This window comes from Suricata suricatta, chromosome 12 (genome assembly GCF_006229205.1).
Source record: "Suricata suricatta isolate VVHF042 chromosome 12, meerkat_22Aug2017_6uvM2_HiC, whole genome shotgun sequence".
NCBI lineage: Eukaryota > Metazoa > Chordata > Mammalia > Carnivora > Herpestidae > Suricata > Suricata suricatta.
Window position 1 is genome coordinate 85786881 of NC_043711.1, and position 17763 is coordinate 85804643.

At 45.2% G+C, this 17763-nt stretch overlaps 1 protein-coding gene across 2 annotated transcripts in view; it reads left to right on the forward strand.

The window, feature by feature from the left end:
* The window catches only part of RPRD1B (regulation of nuclear pre-mRNA domain containing 1B), a 51269-nt gene extending 38524 nt beyond the window's left edge, over window positions 1–12745 (forward strand). For both annotated transcript variants that reach the window (XM_029916341.1, XM_029916342.1), the window contains one exon: window positions 10100–12745. In XM_029916341.1, coding sequence (XP_029772201.1) covers window positions 10100–10249 — 150 coding nt within the window. In that variant the 3' untranslated portion in view covers window positions 10250–12745. The remainder of the gene's footprint in view (window positions 1–10099) is intronic.
* Window positions 12746–17763: the final 5018 nt, after the last annotated feature.

Below are 17763 nucleotides of genomic sequence, written 5' to 3' on the forward strand. Positions count from 1 at the left end.
CAGGTAGCAAGCTTTGCTGCTCTAGTATTAAAAACAACAGCAAAAACAGAACATTCACAGGAGCGCACCCCTTCTGTCCGCTTCTAACTGCCTGTTCTCTTGCCGCCTCTACTTCTGAGCCCACCGCGGTGGGGCTTGCGCATCTTCTGGCCCACTGAAGGGGCTGCCTTCAGAATCCGCCACCACTGGTCCAGTCTCAAAAGCTGAAAGACACCTGTCCCCCTGTCTCTGGTTTCCTTTTCTCTTTTTGGCCCTCTTTATAGCGCTTGATACTATTCATTATCCTGTCTATGTTCTCTGCTTTCTGTGTACCACCCAGCTGTTCCGTCTTCCCTGTGTGTCCTTTCCAGAGCTCGACCCCTGCCCCGCCCGGTACGTGTTGGTCATCCTTTTGCCTTTTTCCCGTTCTGTCCTTGCATGACCCCTTCAGAGAGGCTTACCACCTGTGTGCTGATGGCTTCAATCTAGATCTTTGGCCCGGATGCTTCCTTGATGCTTCAGACTCGTATATCCCCTTTCAACAGACAACTCAAATGTCAGACGGCCCAGACAGACCATCTTCTTCTACCCTTTCCTTTCCTTCTCTTTCCCTGTCTTGGAGAATGGTGTTGCCACTCATCAAAACCAGACACCAGAGTTCATCCAGTGTTACTCCCTGTTTGTCCCACCTTCCAATGGGTTTGTTCAGTCTCCTTTTGTCCCAGCCCCGCTCAGCCCCTGTGCTGCACCCCTGCCAGACACCTTCCGTGGCCTGGCTGCCCCGTCAGAGTAGTCAGCCAGCCAATGTGATTCTTACCTCCACAGCTTTTCTTGAATCTGCCCCTTTCTCTTCCTCTGTGTCCACTTCCACCACCTTAGCCCAGACTGCTGTCACCTCTCGCCTGCTCCCCGTAGGGGCCTCATTGCAGACCCGTCTGCCTTTGTTCTTGGGTCCTACAGTTCATTCTTCATGGGGCAGCCCTGTGATCGTTGCAGATGTAGCTCTGAGCAGGTCATTCCCTTGTATAAACATTTTAGTGGCTTCTCCTTGGCTCCTGGAAGATAAGCCCAAATTCTTGTGTGTGTGTCTCGCCCCCCCCCCCCGCCCCCCCGCACGCCCCACGCCCCACCCCATGGCCTGCCCTATTGAGCGCATCAGCCAGGTCTCGTTCCACCGTGTTTTGTCTCTGCTGGCCTTTTTTGTCTCAAGCTTTACTTGTGCTGTCCCCTTGCCTAGAACACCCTGCCCCCTTTTCTTCCCACCAGCTACCCTCACCTTGGTGATTTCGGCTCATCATTTATATCCATGTCAAACGGTATTCCCCCGAGACCCCATCTCCACCCCGTAAACCCAGATCTCCCCCCCCCCCCATATACACTGTCCTATCTCCCTGTCTTTTTCCTTCAGAACACCACATCGTTCATCATTCTGTTTATGGTTGATTTGGTCATTTCCCTGACCAGACCGTAAAATCTGTCTGGATTGTCACTCTTTCATCCCCAGTGCTATGCTAATGCTTCCACAGCGTCCTGATCTCAGGTGGCAGGTCTAGTTGTGGCTCAATTCTAGGCTAGGACAGACAAGATCTTTGGTGGGGGAGGCGGGGAGGGGACTCCTTTCACATTGATGACATTACCACGGAGACGTGGGCTTTACTGGGTAGACAGATTTTTCCTCTCTCAGCCTTTAGATTGATTGGACTAGACTGGTTCTACATCGTTATAAAAGTCTGTGACCTTTTTTCCATGGTCTTTGAGGTTAGAGGCTCTTTCATTTGCTCAGACCAACTTCAGTGAATGTGCTAAACTTTTAGGACATACTCAGATGGCTTATGGGAGGAAGGATCTTCGTATCCCATTAACACTTCTCTTTTTCTTCAGTTCTGTCATGCCTTTTCTTAACATGTAAATCAGGAACACTAAGGCCTGCTTATAAAATAATAAGCGTGGGAGTGGTGGTGTTTCTTTTCCCCCTCAGCTCTGCTGACTCACATTGAACAGTTTAGCAAGTGCCTGGTCTCATTCACACCCACACCGCCCCGTAGCGTAGGCATCATTTCCGTCCTGGCTTAAATGTAAAGACGCTGAGCCCAGTGAGGTGAAGTCATAGGATGCACCACAGACGAATGGTAGAGCAGGATTTGAACTTGGATTTTCGGACTCTGTATTTTCTTTTCTATCACAGCAGCCTCCCTCTGGTGGGAGGGAGGGGATATATCCTCTCAGCCTTTTGGAGGAGCTGGGAACTGTATTTCTTTTTGTTCTTACGGAAGGGAATTGGTCTTTTTATTTCTTGTAGAGAAAACTATATCCAGATGCAGTGCAGTGACCTACAGGCTGCCTTGCCCCAGGCAGACCTGCTAGCACTTAAAATTAGAGTAAATAGCGCCTACAATGATTCTGTGTGAGAACTGCCCTGTGCCTTTCTACCCTTTGCTTCTCAGCTGCTCTCCAGGAAGGCTTGCGTGTACCAGTGTTTGGCTCAGGAGGAGAAACCATTGGAAAGTCTGCCTTACCTTTTTTTTTTTCTTAATTTTAATTTTTTTAAGTTTATTTATTTTTGAGACAGAGAGTGAGCGAGCAGGAGGGCAGGGAGAGAGGGAGAGAGAATCCCAAGCAGGCTGCCCACTGTTAGTGTGGAGCCCAGTGTGGGGCTCTGTCTCACAGACTGTGAGATCATGGCCTGAGCTGAAACCAGGAGTCGGACGCTTAGCCGACTGAGCCACCCAGGTGCCCTGGGGTCTGCATTTCTCATGTTTGCACAGCATCAGTCACCTGCTTTTCTATGAAAATGGATAAGGAAGCCAGTTTGTGGGAGCTTTTGTTACTTGTATAAAACTTACATTTTTGACATTTGACTCTAAAAAAAGGAAAACACTTATAAGTAGTTAAGGCGTTCTTCTCGTACTTAAGTACCATTTATTTACCTGGCTTTGTATGATGAGAGACCCATAGCATAAATGTAAGCGTTTCTGGAGGACCCAGGTGCATTTTTTACATCTCTTTTTAAATATTTAGCTTTATAATTATGTCAAGTTTTAAAAATTTGCCCAGTCCTAAAATTGACTTTTTTTTGTTAGTTTCTTTTTAATTTAATAATGTGCAGACACAATCTTTATATTCTTCTCCTGCTTCTGCAAATGCCTGTCAGAAGGGAGTTTTTGCTGCTCCAGTAGGAGCTCCCTTAAACCTTCTGTGTAGAGGGTCTGCTTGGGAGAAAGAAACATCCTGAAGAGACTTCGTGGCACAGTTCCGAGCCTGAGAAGCCCCTCCTTCCCATTCGTCGCCTTCAGTGGATGGCTGGCTCTCTCTGGGGACATTCCTCCAGCTGTAGCCATGTTGTCATTTTGCCTTCTGGGAAACACTTTGTGTTTACCTTTGTCACTGGTTTAGCAGGAGAGGCCCTGAGCACTGGAGCCAGAGCCGTGGCTCCCTCCTCTCCTTGTGTCTTCCCCGGCATCTTCCTCGCAGCCCCAGCCCTGCGGTGACACCCTGACATGGATCATTTTGAAATGTTGCAGCTGCCACATAGTCACATGGGACCTGGAGCAGGCTGGGGGAGAGAGGTGCAGATCAGTGATGGGTTTTTTTGTCTCATGTAGATTCATGAAGAAAAGGCAAAAGTAGCATTCTTGTTTTCAGTCCAAAGATTTATGTATTTTCCCTAAGAAATGAAAGAAGTGAATTAATTGTGGTTTAAGTAGAGGCTCTGCTTTCTAAGTGTAGATCCTGTGAGCTTTAGTGGCAAGGTGAGGAGGCTGATTAGGGGTTTAGTTTTAGGGGGAGGGTCAGCATCCCCTTTCTGTTTGGCTGTCAGCCTTCATGCGGTTGAGCAGCTCTCTGACTTAAATTCTGTACGGCCGGTCACCTTTAAAACAGGGCCCTTCAGAAACTGCTCCGTGCATAATAACCCTTTATGACTCTTAATTGGGAGTAGCTGAGCAGTGGGTGGTTTTTATCTACCATATGTCCTGTAGCACAACAGGGCAAGATAAAGGAAAACATGGGTCTCAATACTGGAAATTTTGCCTCATCAGATCAAGCCCCTGCCTATGGTGTTATTTCTAACATAATTTTTCTTATGTAAATACTTCCTGGCCAGAAAAAAATGGATTTGACAATATTTACATTTTGATCAGTATTTCTTACAGGAGTTGCTAGGGGAGAAGCTTATAATTTTGTTTTGAAAGTGAAATTCCTGTAGAAAGGTCAGCACAATGTCAGTGCCTATCATTTCTAACCCTCTTATCTCCGAGCTCATCTGCAGCGTGTCAGGTCTGGCCTACTGCTCTCGCCAAACAAGGCAAAGAATGTGCAAGTCTTGCGCCAGCCAGCCGTGTTCATGCTCCACGATGGCCCGTGTTCGTGCTCCATGATGGTCTGTGTTTGTGCTCCATGATGGCCCTTGTCCACACGGTGTCAGCTGGACCCACAGGAAGCAGAGGGTGTTGGACACATTTTCTGCTGCCAGTTCAGAGAGCCTGTGAAGCAAGATTCCAGAGCTTTGCCAGGAGCATAAATCCTAGGCATTATCTCCAAACTGCACACTGGGCCTCACCCTCTGCGTTTTAAACATTTCTTGGCAGTTAAATAAACCCAGGCAGTTTATCACCAGTGCCCACTCTCCCCGCAACGCCCTCCTCCAGGATCCTGAAACAGGGTAGCAGCAGGAAGTCTGATAGAACTCTCACCTTTTTCCCAGCTCAGCCCCTCACCTCTGCCATGACCCCAGTACACATTGTGCATGAGCAGGAAAGGAAGAGCTGCAGGACTGACTGCATGGATTCACCTTGTCTCTTGCTTACGATGGGCAGTGGGGGAAAGGCAAGTACCTGAAGACAAGACTACAGGAAAGAGCCACTGTGACTTGTGGTCAGGAGAAGCGGGGTTCAGGGAGAAGGCCGATGGGCCCTGCAGCCACGCCCCCTGCTGGTGCAGATTGTGCAGGTGCACGTCTGCGTTCCTGTTCCAGGCAGGGTAGCATGCGTGCTAGGCCTACTCCTCTCCCGCACACAGGTGGAAGGTTTTTGAAACAAGGAGCATGGGATCGCCTTGCCACCTCGTTTGTCTAGTGAGTGGTACTGGCCTTCCTAGAGGTGGCGGAAGGCACCCCACTTCGTGAGTCAGAAGACTGCACAGGTCTCGCCATCACACAGATGTGGGTTTTAGTGAAAGCACGGCAAGCTGCGCTGCTGCGGGCTGGAGTTGCCGAGAACATGGCTCGGGACCTTGTAGCCGGAGAACTTGTGCACCAGCTTCTGTTAGAAGGCAGGCTGATAGGTTGAGAAGAAAGCTTCTTGGGTTTTCGTGATCTGTCTCCTCTGCCTGTCCAGAACCAAAGAGAAAAAACCGCGGACAGACAGCTAGTGAGGAAGAGCTGTCACCCGACCAAGGGAGCCTAGGAGGGGAGAACTGGCAGGCAAGTGAGAAGCCGGAGTGGTGGTGTGGGATGGTTTAGTTTGGATCCGATCTTAAGTTTTTGTTTGTCCGTTGTGACATTTGTAGATGACTACATCTGTTGAAAAAAAAAGGGTGGAAGGTCAGAGTGTGTTACTACTGAATCTATTAAGGGGCCTATAAGATTACTATTCCTGTTCAGTCTGACCTAATCAGAGCTTGCCATGAATTCTTGCCTGCTCATTTCTCCTCAGAGCATTAAGCTGGGTCCTCCAGCCAAGCCAGGTGCATTGTTGTACCAGTTTTCAAAGCAATCTTTATTTGTATTTAGATATTCAGAGTATATACTTTGTCATCCTGGCCGATGCATTTAAACCTCTTGGCTTATTTCTTAGGGTCACAGCAAAAAAGAGGAAGGTACAGAGATTTGCTGTATGCCCCTTGCACCCCTCCTCCCCCACCCATGGCTGACATCCCCCACCAGTGTGGTGCCTTTGTTATTGGTGACGATGCTGCACTGACACTTCCTGGTCACTTAGGGTCCATACCGTACTTCCGGCCTCACTTCGGGTTAGTTGTACGTTCTGTGGGTCCGGACACATGTGTAACAGCATGTGTCCATCATTCTAGTGCTTTCACTACCCTAAAATCCTCTGTGCTCTACCTGTTGATTCCCCCCAAGCCCTGTCTCCATAGTTTTGCCTTTTCCAGAATGTCATAGTTGGGTTCATACAGTATGTGGCTTTCTCAGCTTGACTTCTTTCACTTAGTAACATGCATTAAACATTTCTCCATGTCTTTTCATGACTTGATATCTCCTGTCTTTTTAATGCTGCATAATTGTCTGGTTGAAGCAAAGTTCATTTGTATGTTTACCTGAAGGACTCCTTAGTAGCTTCCAAGCTTTGACAGTTAGAATACAGCTGCTAGAGACATTCGTGCGCGGGTTTCGGTGTGGCATAAGTTTTCAACCCCTCTGGCTAAATACCAGTGAGCAAGGTTGCGATATTCTGTGGTAAGAGTATGTTTAGCTTTGTAGGAAACCACCAAATTGTCTTCCAAAATAGTTGTACCATTTTGCATTCCCACCAGAATGTAGGAGAGTTCCTCTTGCACCACATCCTTGTCAGCTTTTGGTGGTGTCAGTGTTCCGGATTTTGGTCATTCTAATAGATAAATGTGGTAGCATCTGGTCTTCATTTGCATTTCTCTGATAACAAATGTTGTCTTTTCAAACATTCTCTCCCAGTCTGTATCTTGTCTTTTATTCTGTTGACAGCGTCTTTTGCAGAGCAGAAAAGTTTTCATTTTAATGAAATCCAGCTTATATATTCTTTTATGGATCAGCCCTTTGGTATTGTGTCCTAAATGTCATCACCAAACCAAAGATCATCTAGATTTACTTCTGCTATCTTCTAGGAATTTTATAGTTTTGTGTTTAGTCTGTGTTTCATTTTGAGTTAATTTTTGTAAAGGGTGTAAGATCTGTCTCTGGATTTGTTTTTTTGTTTGTTTTTTGTTTTGGATGTGGGTGTCCAGTTGTTTCAACTTTTTCCTTGAAAATACTAATTTTTCTCCATTATATTTTCTTTCCTCCTTTATCAGAGATCAGTTGGCTGTATTTATGTGGATATGTTTCTGTTGCATTGATCTATTTGTCTTTTCTTTTGACAGTATCACATTGTCTTGATTACTGTGGCTTTATCGAAAGTGTTAGAGTCAAGTAATGTCTGACTTTGTTCTTCTTTTTCAATATTGTGTTGGCTATTTGGAGTCTTTTGCCTCTCATATAAACTTTAGAATCACTTTGTAGTCACAAAATAACTTGCTGTGCTTTTGATTGGGATTGCATTGAATCTACAGATCAAGATGGGAAGAACTGACATCTTTACAATATTGAGCCTTCCTATTCATGAACATGGAATATCTTTTCATTTATGTAGTTCTTCTTTGTTTCAGAGTTTTATAGTTTTCCTCATATAGATCTTACACATGTTTTGTTAAATTTATACCTAAGTAGTATTTCATTGTTTTGGGTGCTAATGGAACTCTCTACTTGGTCATCTTTTTCAGTGACAGCTCACTTTCATCCTTTCTGTAGTGATGCATTCCTCCTAGGCTCATGCACCTGCTCTTAAGGTAGAAATCCCTATGGAACGAGTAACCCAGTGGCATGAGGAGGGGTGTACAGGATTCATCAGTTTTCAGAGTGGCCTGAAGAGAGGACTTTAATGGGGGAACATATTTCCTTTAATTAAAATGAAGTTTGTTTGTGTTTAAAATGTTATCACAGCCTAAGCATGCTGAGTTACCCCCTCACCCCCCTCCTTATCCCCAAATAGGAACAAATGGGTTTTGGGGTTTTTTTAAACGATGACCTAGGAGAGGATTATTTGAATTTAAGGTGAAGTCTGTGGAGATCAACCACCTTTAATTTTAAACTCAGATGGACTTGCTAAGTTAGTCTGAGGGTCACCCAAGAGCGTGGAGCCTTGGATTCTGAACTTAGCTCCATTCACTAGAGACTCCGTGATCTTCAAACTGTTCTTAAAGAATTCCTTGAGTTGAAGGGCTCTGTAGCTGCCCAGAGTGATGGCTCCAAGTCAAGGTGACTTTCATCCGTCTGCTTTGGTCACAGGATTTGGGCAGGGAGCAAGGGTAACTGTTCAGTAACTCTTTTACCTTTTTTGTACGTAGAATTCAGGAGAAGTTAATTAAATGAATCCTTGTTCAATAATAGAGAGTTAGTCTTCTCTATTAATTTCCCTTGAAGTATATAAAACCGAAGTGGGGATAAATGTTAGCAGAGAGGGGAGGGCAGGGAGCCTTGACATTTTAGATCCTCGTCTCTGAAATTAGTTTTCAGTTAAAGCTGATTACTTAATGTGGTATACTTGTACCTAATGTTATGTTTTATATTTTGTTAATTTATTGAGCAACTGTTGGACACCTACTGTGTACAGGGTACTGCTGGTCATGGTGGATGATGGGTAAAACAGATGGGTCCGGTCTTAGCTTCATGAAGCTCACTGGTGTGATAGGGGAGTCATTATTAATAATTTAAATAAGTCATTACTTTAGTTGTGTTAAGTCTACAAAGGAAAGAAACGGGATGCTGGGAAAGCTTACTGTCTTCCCTGAGTCTTCATCTGATGGCTTGTGTGAGCAGGTCTCCTCTCAGGCAGAGGGCGCGACTGCCTGCACTAATGTGGGCACAGAGCCTCCCTGCCCTTGTTTCCATGTCCCTTCTCCCCCTCTTTTCTTGGACTTTATCTTTCTAACTTGAGCTAAATGTTCTCCATTTAATCTGTTTCCTGTCTTATCACTCTTCCCAGGAGTCCTTAAGCATATGCCCTCAAACTCTCTGCTCTCTAAGTGTGTATAAGGCACCTGGTAGGAAGGAATCTAGAATTTGAAGAATAATCTTATGAGTAGGCCAGTTCCTTCATTGTCAGATAAGGAGAGCGATGACGAAGGAAGAGAGGGACGAGGTCTACAGTCACATAGCAAGTTGGAGTCAGAGCCAAAACTAACCAAAGTCTTTGACTCAGAGCCTGGTGCTTTCTGTCGCATTCCTGAAGGAGAGGCTTTAGTCAGCAGGGATCCATCCTTAGGAACTTCCTGTCTTGCAGAAATACCGAAGAGGGTGACACAGCTAGCTAGGGGCTGGGGGCCCCGAGAGGGGCCATAAGCAGACCTCACCCGGCCCAGGGTTGTTATTCCATACAGATTCACCAAAGGTGCTTTTTGCTGGGAGAAAAGAAAATAGTACACCAAGTTTCTGTCATTAGGGAAGTCCTATTTTAGAGGAACATGGAAGTCTAACGTATATGAAGAGAGCACCTCAGAGCAACCTGTTAGGAACTCAAGTGCACCTCAGTGCACCGGGGGCTCCGGAACGGGCAGAGGTGGGGGCCAGTCTTCTGGATGAAGAGAATGCATTTTCCTAAAAGGGACGGAGCTCAGTGGGTAGGCAGGGAAGTGGAGGCAGAACTTCACTGGGAGCAGGGGAAGGAAGATCCCCTCCAAGCTGGAGCAGAACCTGGAGCAAATGGCCCATTGCAGGCAGTGGCCTGTGCAGGGGTGGGGGGCGAGCGCAGGCACTAGTTGTAGAAGACCTTGAGCTCTGAGCAGCCCTGGGGCTAGCGCAGTGCCGGGCTTCACTCTCTCAAGGAAGCGACTGGGTGAAAGCTCGGCTTTCGGAGGAGAAGTCGGGCATGTGCGGGGGGAGGCTACCCGAAGGCCTCGTCGGGGGTTTGCCACGGTTCCTCAGGTGTGCATGAGGAAGTCCTGGACATGGGCAGTGGCGGGGGTGTTTGGAGCTTCTCACAGGTGATAGATCTCGGTTACTCTCTCGGTTTAATACAAAGTACAACTTTGTAGTGATTTTTCTAGGCATGTCTAGGTAGCACCTCAAAAGAACTGTAAAGCCTGAGCATCTGTATCTTATTTTATAAGGTGTTTTCAAATAGATAAGAACCAATTAAAAAGGCAATGCAAATACAAAATGTCATGCTTTTACTTCTAAATCTCAAGTGCTACATTAAATACCATTTAATTCACTGTTGCCAGTATTGAACTCTCCTTTCCTTTTTTATGTAAAGTGTTCTTCCTTTTGTGGACCTGCCCGCAGTGGGGAGGGCGGTCTGGTGGGGAGAACTGGAGCAGCCTGACCGCCGGCTCGCACACACTTAACCGCCCCATCGTCTCTTTGTCTCCTTAGGAATACAAGCAGAAGCTCGCACGGGTAACCCAGGTCCGCAAGGAACTGAAGTCCCATATTCAGAGCTTGCCAGACCTCTCGTTGCTGCCCAACGTCACAGGAGGCTTGGCCCCCCTGCCCTCTGCTGGTGACCTGTTTTCAACTGACTAGGACAGGTGGCGTGCCCCAGAGTCCCATCTCTACCAGCAGAAAGAAGAGAGAGGGCAAGTCATGGTTGGAAATAACTGTGGTGGAAATAACTTGTGGCCCCTGGTCCTGTCCCTCCATCCCAGCCCTGCAGCCTCGAGAAAGAACCACAGACTCTGAATCTCCTCTCCGTCCTCTCCTGTTGAGCACAATTCAGAACAGTGGCGAGTGGAGTCCAATTAGATTCTTATTTGCAAAGAATACAAACTCTCCCAACTTCATGTTTTCGTGCCCCTGTTGGTTTTCCATTATTAGCTTTCTCTTTACACCCAAGAAGTTATGAAAATCATGCATACTTCTGGAAGCTTTCAGAAGAATCTTGTCCCTGTCGACAGCATTGTGTCATGAGAACAGCTTCTCTTTTCGGAGCCGGGTTTGTTCAAGTTCAGTGCAGGCCTCCACTGAAGGACTTGCTCTTGAGTCGTTGGCTTTCCTGGCTGCCATCCACCCCATAGGTTGGAGGCATGACTGTCAAGCAGTTTTGCCATGAAGAGTTTGCCAAATCTCTGATCCTTCTTTCCTCTACTTGCAGTGATGTGTAGTTACAGGTGCAGTGCTTTTGTTTTATAAGCAGACTCGGGAATCTAGCAATGAGATTTCAAGCTGACCTGGGACCTAAAGTCACAGTTCGGAAGTAAGAGTAACTGGGATCACAGGCACAGGCTGAGTCAAAATAAGTTATTTGCGTCAGGTTCCTACAAACAAACTTCCCAGGCACCCATGGTCACAGAAAATGTTCCTAAACATTGATCTTTTGGCCCTAATCTGGTGAAGGCAGTTAGGAAGGGTGCTGGTGGATCTCAAAAGCTAAAGGCAAAACTGAGAGTGTGGGCCGTGTGTGGGTGTTGCTTTTAGACTCCTGTCGTCTGGGGAGTAGGGCCACACTAACCTTGCCTCACTGGGCTCAGGCCTGCGGTCCAGTGAGTGAACTTGAGTATCTCCCCTGCGGATAACTCTGTGTGTCTGTCTGTCTGTCTGTCTGTCCGTTTACACCACTGCACACATCCTTGTGCCCGGAGGAGGACTCTGATCGGCTGTTCCGAGTCCCTCATCTCAGGCCAAGGAAGGTTTAACTCCACTATCATGCCAGCTGACATTATGACTCTATAATGTAGTTACAAAGGATTTTTACCTTGCTTTTAGTAAAGGTTAGGCCTGCTAACTGTAAATCATTCTGATTTGGCAGGCTTCTTTTTGACATTGGAAAGGGCAGAAAACGATTTGCCCCAGTAGTGTTAATAGGCGTCAGGGCCCAGAGGCTGAAGTCCACAGGCTGTGAAAAGGAATTCAGCGGTGGAGGCTTCAGGGTCTCCATTACTTTGAGTTGTTACTTCCAGGATTACCAAAAAGCCAAATTACTCGTAATTTTACATGTTGAACATGTTGAAACCTAGCCCGTGGTTTTAAAGTGTGGCAGGCTTTCCTTTAAGAAGCTCTTCTGTCGGCTGGGAAGTGAGAACAGTGAAAAGGCCTAGCGGGGGTTCAGCGTGACTCTGTGGGGAACGTAGTAGCATTGGAGCTGTTCTCCGGGTTTGAACACAGACTGTGTGTTGCTTGCTCACTGACACTGCCCATTGTCCTGTCGTTCTTAAATTAATGAGTCTCGAACTATAAAGCTTTTCCTGCCAGAGGCCAGGGGGCTGTAGGTGACTTTACTAAATAAGATCGCAGGAAAATTGCAAGATTGACTCTAATCTTTGCGGTTTCTGCACATACGCCCCTCCCCATATGGTGTGCTGCTTCAGTCCTGCATGTGAGCTCCGTGTGGAACGGGCCCATCGTGGACACTCTCTGTGCTTTTCCCAAGGAAGCAAAATTTATTAGCGTCAAATCAAAAGGGTAGAGTAGACATTCGCTCTGATCAGCTGGATGAAAATGTTTCAGCATAATGGATTTTGCCCATTGCTATGCTTTCTCTGATTGAGTTTGACCAGCAATTGGTGCATAATTCTTAACAGCAAGAGCAAGAAATGAAACTGTAGCAATTATGTAAATGAGTGTGTTGGCCTCCTAACACCCGTTACTAGTGGACTTCCAGTGAGAAAGTAAGTTTTGGGGTTTGTTTTGTTTTTTAATGAAATACTTTTGTTTTTTAAATCTTATTTCTCCAAGAGTGCTCACTTCATGTGTTTAATTTAAAGGAACCTTTCTCCTTGATGTACCAGGTGGTCCGGGGTTGGGGATGGGGTGGGGTGGGTGGCTTTTGTTTTGTGTGTTTTCTTTCTTTAGGGCATCCATAGGCCTCAAAGGACCTCTCCTTTAGGTCGTATTCCTCAGACGTCTTCATTCTTCTTTGTTGTGTTTTGTTTTGGTTTTTTCTTAAAGAATATTTTTAAAGCTTAAATTTGTATATTAATTTAGGACTTTATTTAGAAGTATAGGCTGTCATTGGCGGCAGCAGTATATTCTGAAATGTCTCATAGATATATATTTTTGAATAAAGATGGTGTTGTTGAACGACCTTGTGCGCTGTCTTTGCCTCGTTTGGAGCACCCGGCGCTTGCTCTGTACGCAGTGGGTAATCAGTCATCTCCAGTGGAGACTGTGCCGGCTGCGCAGAGCTTGTCCCCTGTGAGTGTTGTGGCTGTTAGTGGCCCATAGATACTCAGCACTTACACACTATGTTCTGGTTCTTTCCAGGGACTTAATTAGCTTTAATTAGCCAATCCACACATGGCTCCGGAGAGGCACCTCCATAGTTTTATCCTCATTGTGTGAAAGTGAGAACGGAGGGAGAGAAGTTAAATGACTTTTTCCCCAGTACCACAGTCTCTGACAGATTCAGACTTGGAAGTTCTTTGATTTCAGCGCTTTTGTGCACACTGCTAGGCCTGTGGAGAGAGATTTGATTTTGGCAATCCAGCGAAAGCCACTCTGAACTGTTTAAAAGAGAAAAATGTGAGATCATTGTAAATCTGAGTGGTATGTCTTTTAAAAACATTTCTCTGGGTTTCCTTTCTCCTTTGTTTTCACTTGTAAATGCAGTGAAAGCCTATTGGCTAAGCACTGTTGATGAGAACTTGAAATAATAGAAAAAGAGTTTGAAATACAGCCTTTTGAAGTAACAAATCGTCTTGGGAGGCTGATTTTAACCTTTCCACTGGGTGAAGCCAACCTTTGCCAGAAAAAGTGGGGTTGGCCATCTCTCTCAAGCTGTAAGTAGCTGTGGTCCTTCGAGACTGCCACTCAAGCCCAAGTCCAGGATCAGGGGAGCTGAAAGTATGCACTGTGGAGTTCAGTCCTAAAATCTAAAGGTTGAATGTGAACCGCGAACCTCAGGAGAACAGAGTCTCCTTCTGTGTCCCCAGGTTTCATGGCCTAGTTAATGCCTTCACTCCTACCTATAAATAGTAAGTCCATAATTCCTTGGGTTTAATTAGCACCCCAGGCTACAAAATATGACTGTGAGGTCCTCAAGCTGAAGCTGGAACTGCCTGAGAGTTCATGAATCTGCCAAAATGCTTAACTTTTGTGATTAGAGTCATTAACTCTCTGTGTGACCTTTCTGGGCCCGGTACCTGGTATGTCCCTCTTTGGGCCTCAGTTTTCTTATCTCTGAAATGTGACAGTGGAGTAAATTACCTCTAGGTTCTGTGCCAGCCCTAAAAGCTTATGGTGATCTTACTGCATGAAAAAAAGGCGGGACTGAAGTCTGAGGATTCCGAATGGCAAGTCCTGGGTTCCCAGAAATACGTGTAAGGTAGGTTAATGCTACTACCGTTGTGCAGTTACTTTTAAAAGGGGTGGGGGGAGCATATACAAAACCCTGGGAATTGTAGTCTATAAGGATCAGAACACAAGAGACAGTGCCAAGACCAAGGAGATGGGGTAAACACTATTCACTGGGTACACATAATCTGCATTTTGAATATTTGAGTTCCTTTCTCAAAAAAAAAAAAAAGCAGCTCTTTTCCAGCCTCGTTTGCTCTTATTTCTGTTGGAATCATTCATCTGTCTAAACTCATTTCTCCTCTCTGCCTCCATGGGGTTTTTCATTTAAAAATCATTCTTCCACTCTAAGGCACAGATTCAATTAAGAGCCCATTATTCTCCTGTACGGTAGATTGGGATTCATATAGCTTTATGTAGTGTCGGAAGCCCAGTTTGTTCAATTTTTTAGACTCTGAAATAGTTAATTTGGCATTAAAATTTCATTTCTACCACTGGTTGAATAAACATTGAAATTAGCAGTGTGAATTAGCATTTATCTGATATTTTTCACAAATAAGAGGCAGCTGTGACAAGTGATGACCCACGTCTGATCTCGACTCCCAGAGACGACCTTGGGCAAGTCCCTCAGCCTTTAGGTACCTCCTCTGCTTCTCAAAGGAAACGAATGAGGTTGACTAACCTCCCAAGTCCTTTCTAGATCTGAAGTTCGATATGCCCATGCTTTCAGAGTATTCCTACTGAGAATCTTACTAAAGTACCCACACAACGCACCCCATTGGGTTTTAAATGCCAGTGAGCTGTATGAAGTCTTAGTTATAAAATTGGTAAAGTAGTTACAAACATACCTATTCATAACTTTAAATGGGGTGTTTTTTAAAAGGGCCTAGTGCCATGTCTGGACTAAACTACGGTCTTGATGATAGCTGTTACTACATTCAACAATGAATGTAAGTATTTAAGTGCACATGTAACAAGACATTAAAATAGATGCCACATGCCTGTGCCATACGCTGTATTTACAGGGAGATGGTAGCCCACTTAAACTCTCTCACCTTCACGGAGCGTGTAAAAGAGGAGTTAAGAGTTGAAGAGGAGGGCCGTTGGTGTGTTTTGAGTCCCCCAAGGGCGAGCAGTGGATACCACCTGCTCCTTACCTTCAGGCTAGGGGAAGGGGACTTCTGTGGAGCTTAACATGTGTCTCCTGGAGGGTGACAATCCAGTACACAGGACAGACCCCTGCCTGGAAAAATCTACAGGAGGAGATGCCTGTAGCAAGGTGCTTTGAGGATGGAGCAAGGGAGAGGTGCCTGAGCTGAGTGCAGCCTCTACTAGAGTTTGTCAGGGCAAGTGATGCATGTCTGTCTCCCAAGGACCAGAGCGGGCTGCATGCAAGAGCACTGGCGTGGGGTCATCTCAGATCCTGGCCGATAGGCAAGCGGGTGTGGGGCTGAGGAGGAGAAAGCAGGGAGCTGGAGGTGTGTGTATAGAAAGAAATTTTATGGACTGGGTTCATGCAGTTGTGGGGGACTTAGTAAATCCAGAATCTGTAGGACAGGCCAGCAGTTGGACACCCAAGGAAGAGTTGCGTTGGAGTCCAAAGACAGTCTGCTGATAGCATTTCCTACTCAAGGGGGATGTCAGTGTGTTTTATTTATTAAATATTATTTATTTACTGATTGGATGAGGCCCCACCTACACAAAGGGTTATATGATCTACTCAAAGGTCAATCAGTTTAAATGTTAATCTCATCCATAAAACACCTTGAAAGAAATACCCAGAATAATCTTTGACCAAAGATCTGAGCTTTGGGACCTAGCTCAGTTGAAATAAAATTAACCATTACATTCACCAACACCATTTTTCGTTTTAGAAATCATAGCTATATTTGAGAGCTGGGTGTACCACAAGCTTAAAACGACAAATGTATTGTTTCACAATTGTGGAAGCTAGAAACCTAAAATCAAGATGTTTGCAAGGCTGTGCTCCACCCAGATCCCCTAAGAGAGGCTCCTTCCTAGTCTCTTCCAGCTTTTGGTAGCCCCAAGCATTTCTTAACTCTGGCGACTGACCTTTATATCTGCCTGTGTCTTCACATGACTATACTCCCCCTGTATCTTTGTCCAAATATACCTCTTTTTAGGGCCCACCCTGATGACCTCATCTTAACTTGATTAAACCTGCAAAGACCTAGTTTTTAAATAAGGTCACATTCCCAGATACTGGGGCTTAGAATTTTAACTTCTCTTTTTTAAGATCAGACACAATTCAGCCCATAGTAGCCATCCGAGTGGGTACGAAATGACTTGGCATTTTCCTACTGGCTAATGGCAGTGAGCGTCTTTTCACATGCCTGTTGTCCCTTTGCCCATTTTTGAATCAGCTTGTCCCTGTTGTTGGGTTGAAGAGTTCTTTACATACTCTAGATGTCAGACCCTTATCAGATATATGACCTCCCACAGGTGTCTTCGCTCTCTTGATAGTGTCCTTTAATATACAAACGTTTTAAATTTTGATGAATTCCATTTTCTTTTGCATCTTGTACTTTTGATGTTGCATCTAAGTAAACACTGATAAACCTAAGGTCATGAAGATTTACTGCTATATTTCCTTCTAGGATTTTATACTTTTAGCTCTTATATATAGGTCTTTGATCCGTGTTAAGTAATGGGTTGTATCTTGATCAATTCACATTAACCTCAAAGATGTCTTCCCAGCTCAGCTTTTCATAAAATCTTGACAAAGCCTGGTGTTCTGGTAGAGTTGTAAAGCTCAAGAATATTCATGAATTAACTCCAAGTATAATTTTCTTAAAGGTCTCTAACAGCCTTGAAGTTTAACCCAATAGTGAAAACACCTAGGGTAGAGATTTTCAGTTCCCCCTATGAAGCATTAAGTGCTTTGGGAATTTCCCTCTGCCCTAAACAACTGGAAAAGCAGATATCTGTAAAACGAATGTTTTCAAACATTGGACATCAGGAAGCACAGAACGATGAGTCCCTGGAGAAGGGGAACAGAGGGGGAGAGGAGATTGCCCCCATTTTATTCATTGAGGGTGTTTCCAATCTGCAGTGTAGAGATGGGGAGCTGCCGTATCACTGAATTGAAAAGATAGACATCAGAGTTCAGGAGGTTGAGGTGGTGAGAATTTGCACGGAGAACTAACAGGAGGCAGCTACACCGAGACTGAGCTAAGAAAATCTACCGAGCACATGTGTGGGATGAAACTCAGTGAGACCGAGGAAAGAACAAACAGAAAGCAGTAACCCCAATAATTCCTGCAGCTCACATGGGTCTGTGAATAGTTGAAGTCTGTGCTAGCCAAAGTAGAGAGGTCTTGTAATACACAGAGCGCTGGATAGAATCCTCAGAAAGGTCATGCCTTTGTAGTTGGGCTAAATTAGTACTAGAGTAAAGGTTGCTTTCAGCCAGCCACGAATAAAGCTTGGTAGTAAGCTTCAAACTGGTCTGTAACTTAACTGCTTGGCCAAACAAAGTCCAGCTGTGTTTAAAGAAATACAACAAAGCCTAGCACTCAACAATGTTAAATTTACTCTTTGGCATCAGAGAGAGAGAGAGAGAGAGAGAGAGAGAGAGAGAGGAGGAAGGGAGGAGGGAGAAAGGAAAAATGGAAGGAGGGGCGAAAAAAAATGGTCAGAACTGCAAAGAAGTAGAAAAAAATATGAGCAGCACTCTTCGCTAAAAAAAAAAAAAATATGAGCAGAGTTGGAAGAAAAATAAATCAACAGATCCAGAATGGCACACGTGATGAATTAGTTGACAAAGATCTTAAATAGCTGCTGTTAAT